We start from the raw sequence: 4,765 nt of genomic DNA, 5'->3' as shown, positions 1-4,765 counted from the left end.
CTGTGTTCTTTGATATTTACTTTGCTAAATTTCTCCCTCTATGTGTGTGTGAGAGAGATTTATTCCCCTCCTTTCTATGTATGTGCATGTGTTCTTCCTTTTTTACTGCCTCTACGCATCAGTGAGAATGATTGAGAGAACCTCTTCCCTCCTGCATCAATATCTCCTACTTCCAACAGAGTAACTGTGTGTCATTCTCCTTGGTTGCATGCTATTCAACCACCCACGATATCACAGAGAATGCTTCCTTTAAGTTTTTTCCCTTTTCTTGCTTACAGTTATGCCCAAGAAAACACATGGGCTTGTCCTTCATTTTCTAGATTAATTTAATACAGTGTAAACCCCATCTCCATTTTCACTTATTTTACCGACTGAGGGCTAAAAGCCTCATGCATTAGTTAATGGATTAGCTGTTTACTAAATGCAAAATTTCTCAATGTTATATTATTATAACTATCATGCTGAACCTTGCGCAGTAGTCTCTGACATTGACGATGGGCTCAACTTTTTAGGGTTGTGAAAAATAAATTGAAAGAGTCCAAATCTTTCAGTGACATTTTAAGTAGAAATAGAGCAAAACTTGTCTTACTATTTTATATATATAATAAGAGGGTCCACGTTAATGGCGCAAGCGAAGATATCTTCAAGATTCCTGATCACATTGGTAGAAATTTTTCCAGTAATTCTTAAACATTATTTTTCAGGGATTATACCTGCCACTGGCGAGTACATTGTAATTGGCTTAGTTAAATCATTTTGACAACATGTATTACATTTAAACACTATAATTTTTTTATTTTAATTTAAAAAAAATATCAAAATATATATAAGTAGGTAATTTTAAATGAACAATGATCACAAGTTTGGTAATTTATACAGCAATCTGTACAAGATACCATTTATCATCTTTCGTGAAGCTATTACTTCCTGTACGTTAAATTACGTAATTGTGTATGTTCTCCGTGTTCTAATGCTAGTGTATGCTAATCATCATATTTTATTAAAAAAATTATATAAACTTACGCTATACGTTAAATTACTTAATTGCATAGGTTATTTTTGTTCTAATGTCTTTGACTTATGGATGTAATCATATACTTTATTTAAAAAATTATATAAACTTACTTTATAAACCACATCACATAATAATTAGGCCGATAGGCCTTCCTATGCATCAACAATTGTCAACACTTTTACCGTGCTCCGTTAGATCAGGGGAGACACTTTCAACCATTGATTTGAAGTGTGACTACTTTTTCCAAATATAGGTTGAGTTTCTTTACTACTTTTCCCATTCTTTTATGTCACTCTTGAAGATATTTTTACTGCTTTTTCCCTGCCAGTTGTCCTGCACATCGCATCTGGCAAGCATGCACTGCACTTTGACTGCTTTTTCCAAATATTGGTTGTCTTGCCTTCTTTTCACCTCTGAGTTCTATTGTGCATTGAACGTGGCCCTGTTATGCAAAAACTCTGTTCAGATTGCCACTGGGGGAAATCTTAGGCAGATCCTATTTCCGTAGCCGAGGAACGTTGAAGCTCACAATCGAACAATCCAATGGCTCGCAATCCACAATCCTTGCAAGGTCACATAACTCCCGTGATGCACTTCGCGAAGAAACTTGCTTCCAAAGGTGTTACAGTCACGTTCGTTAACACGCACCACAGGCACCAGCAGATCACTAAGGCTAACAATCACAGTGCTGAACAAGACGACCCTCTTGAGAAGGAAGCGCTTAATGTTGGTCTTGATATTCGCTCTGTTCAAATCTCTGATGGATTACCTCTGGATTTCGATCGGTCAGCCAGATTGATCGATTTTATGCGCTCTGTAGATAATATGGCAGGAGAGTTGGAACGACTCCTTCAAAATCTCAACAAGACAGGGCCGGCAATTTCTTGTGTCATAGCTGATAGTGGACTTTCCTGGTCATTTGAAGTCACAAAGAAATTAGGTATTCCCTGGATTTCGTTTTCGCCACAGCCTACCTTTCTTTATTCGATCCACTATCACGCACATCTGCTGGAGGATCTCCGTTGCAATCTTTATGAAGGAACCGGTAAGGTTTCTGGGTGCTTTAAATAGTTTTTTCGTTTGAAATCCTGCTTACAGAAGCTTGCAGATATATTTGCGCAGGTCTTCATTAGTAGGCATCTTGTTTAATTTTATTTTGGATTTTAATTATCGTCAGTGCGATTTATCTGCAGCTGATGAGGGCAGCATTTCGATTGATTTTATTCCCGGCGTACCAAACTTAGAAGCAAGAGATCTTCCGTCCTTCATACGTCGGACCCCGAGTCACAGTCCATTCTTGATGGGATGCATAGGTCCTTTCAGGTATGTCGCGAAGCAGATTGGGTTCTTGGAAATTCTTTTGACGATCTCGAAAGAAAGGAAGTGAATTTGAACCCTCCGGTACTGCATGTTGGTCCGTTGCTTCCCTCAGGTTTTTTGAACGGTGAACATTCCAAGGAAATGAGAGTTGAAACGAGCATTTGGACAGAATGTGACTGTTCTGAGTGGCTGGATGCAAAGCCTAATCGTTCGGTTGTATACGTTTCCTTTGGGAGTATGGTTCATGTGACTAAAGCTCAACTGGAGGAAATAATATGTAGTATGGTTGATGTGACGAACTTCCAGATCATGTGTCGAAAAGCTTCCAATATCCAACCGATACTCTTCTTCCACTCTAACCCCTCAGGAATAAAATGCAGTTAATATCTAGATTGGGAAGGGGCATGTTTAAACCAGGCTACTATCGTCTCTAATTTGATAGCTACAACATTCTTCGACTCATTTACGACGACGAATCAGGATTGAAGGACAACTACGGGCCTTCTGGCAGGCAAAACACATTATATGTCCAAGCTATGTTGAATGCCTCCGGTAATTTCAGGTCAAACGACGGGTTTAACATTGCGGCATCAGATTATGGAGAAGGCCCCAAGAGAAGATTAACTCTGGACATTGATGGAAACCTGAGGCTATACAGTTTGGTGGAAGAGAAAGGTACATGGACCATTGTTTGGATGGCGGTCCGTGATCAATGCAGAGTTCATGGCTTCTGTGGAATGTACGGTCTGTGCATATACACTCCAAAGCCCAGTTGTACATGTCCCCCTGGTTTTCACATGAAAGATTCCACCAATTGGTTCCAAGGTTGCCAGCGGAATCAAGAACTGGATGGGCATAGAACAAAGCTTCTGTATTTTACACATACAAATTATCCTAACTTCGATCTATCCCAGCCTGCTGAGATTACGCTGGAAGAGTGCAAATGTTTGTGCATGAATAACAGCCGTTGTGAAGGCTTTGTCTACGTGGATGGCACCGGATTGTGTTTTCCTAAGTATTTACTGATCAGTGGATACCGATCTCCCGGTCAGACGGGCCACATGTACATCAAAGTTTCCAGCAATGATTCTACTGTTTCTAATATTACCAGTGCATCTAAGCCTTTGCCATTAAACTGTTCGCCTTCCACGGACGAAGACAAAAGGCACAAGACAAGAAACACTACTGTCAAATCTGCGCTAAGATATTTTTCTATTGCATTTTGTGTTGCAGAGCTATTTTTCGTAATACTTGGTTGGTGGTATATGTCCAGAACATATAGAGATCTTGGCTATGAACGTTTAGCCTACTCAGACATCCCCGGGGGATTCAAGAACTTCAGCTTTGCAGAATTGAAGAAAGTGACAGATAACTTCAAGATAAGACTGGGAGAAGGAGGCTTTGGGTCGGTGTACAAAGGCGTGCTGACCGATGGTGAGGTGGTAGCAGTGAAGCGACTGGCAGGAGTATCCCAGGGTCATGATCAGTTCTGGGCAGAAGTGAGTGTGATTGGGAGAGTCCATCACATGAACTTAGTTCATATGTTTGGCTTCTGTGCCGAAGGAAATCACAGGTTGTTAGTTTACGAGTACATTGAAAATGGGTCTCTAGACAAGTATCTGACTGTAGAAAGCCAAGAAGTTGGCAATGACAGAGTTTTGGGTTGGAAAGAAAGATTTGGGATTGCGGTGGGCACAGCCAAGGGGTTAGCCTACCTTCACGAAGAATGTTTGGAATGGATTCTGCACTGTGACATCAAGCCCCAAAACATACTTCTGGACATGAATTTTTGTCCCAAGGTTGCGGACTTTGGGTTGGCGAAGCTGGTAGATAGAGATCACTCATTCTCCTTCTCCACAATTAGAGGCACACGGGGTTACTTAGCACCGGAGTGGGCAATGAATCTGCCAATCACGTCCAAGGTGGATGTTTATAGCTTTGGGATTGTTTTGTTAGAGATAGTGACCGGAAGAAGCTCGTTATCCAGTTCAACAGGACATCTGGTTCAGTGGGTCTCTGCAATGATGAGGGAAGGGAGAGAGATTGAGGAAGTGGTGGATCCGAGGTTGCATGGAGATTTTAATTCGGCAGAGGTGAAGAGAATCCTGAAAACAACACTGCTCTGCATCGAGCAAGACAAGGATGTGAGACCAACCATGAGTCAGGCCGTCGAAATGCTTTCTCAACCTGATTCCTTTACATCATCAGATTCTCTTTGGGTGTAATTTTTTACTTCTTAACTCGTCTTGTAATGGAAGATTTTGTGGTTCAGATCACGACTCACCTTTTTCTTTTTTGATATTAGAGCAGAATAACTCCAATCCCCAAAGTTGCACTTAGCTTGAATACCCTTAAATAGGCCGTTGGATATCGTGAGGCCACAAATCAACTCAGCTCTAACAAGGGAAGCCAAATTTTCTTTGTTGTAAA

The 4,765-nt window shown here is 40.8% G+C and overlaps 2 protein-coding genes across 2 annotated transcripts; both read left to right on the top strand.

Annotated features, from left to right (window-relative positions):
* The first annotated feature begins 1,596 nt into the window (after positions 1-1,596).
* Positions 1,597-2,450, top strand: LOC149170830 (UDP-glycosyltransferase 86A2-like). Its single transcript, XM_089427373.1, has 2 exons — positions 1,597-2,060; positions 2,209-2,450. The coding sequence occupies exons 1-2, from the start codon at positions 1,604-1,606 to the stop codon at positions 2,400-2,402; spliced, it is 651 nt and encodes a 216-aa protein (XP_089283499.1). The 5' UTR covers positions 1,597-1,603; the 3' UTR covers positions 2,403-2,450.
* A 421-nt stretch (positions 2,451-2,871) lies between these two features.
* LOC149170829 (putative receptor protein kinase ZmPK1) lies at positions 2,872-4,560 on the top strand. Its single transcript, XM_089425739.1, has one exon. It carries the CDS (start codon positions 2,872-2,874, stop codon positions 4,558-4,560), a length of 1,689 nt encoding a protein of 562 aa, XP_089281865.1.
* Positions 4,561-4,765: the final 205 nt, after the last annotated feature.

The sequence above is a fragment of the Pinus tabuliformis genome, chromosome 4_2, assembly GCF_031772625.1.
Source record: "Pinus tabuliformis cultivar Carrire ecotype Pingquan chromosome 4_2, CPIR1, whole genome shotgun sequence".
In the NCBI taxonomy this organism is placed as follows: Eukaryota; Viridiplantae; Streptophyta; class Pinopsida; order Pinales; family Pinaceae; genus Pinus; species Pinus tabuliformis.
Note: the sequence above shows the minus strand (reverse complement) of the source record. Positions and strands in the feature narration are given on the sequence as shown.

Excerpts from the sequence above, each read along its gene's own strand:
- LOC149170829 (XM_089425739.1), top strand. The coding sequence starts at position 2,872 with ATGTTGAATGCCTCCGGTAATTTCAGGTCAAACGACGGGTTTAACATT.
- LOC149170830 (XM_089427373.1), top strand. The coding sequence starts at position 1,604 with ATGCACTTCGCGAAGAAACTTGCTTCCAAAGGTGTTACAGTCACGTTC. Across the intron at positions 2,061-2,208 it reads CAATCTTTATGAAGGAACCG|CTGATGAGGGCAGCATTTCG; the intron begins GTAAGGTTTCTG and ends ATTTATCTGCAG.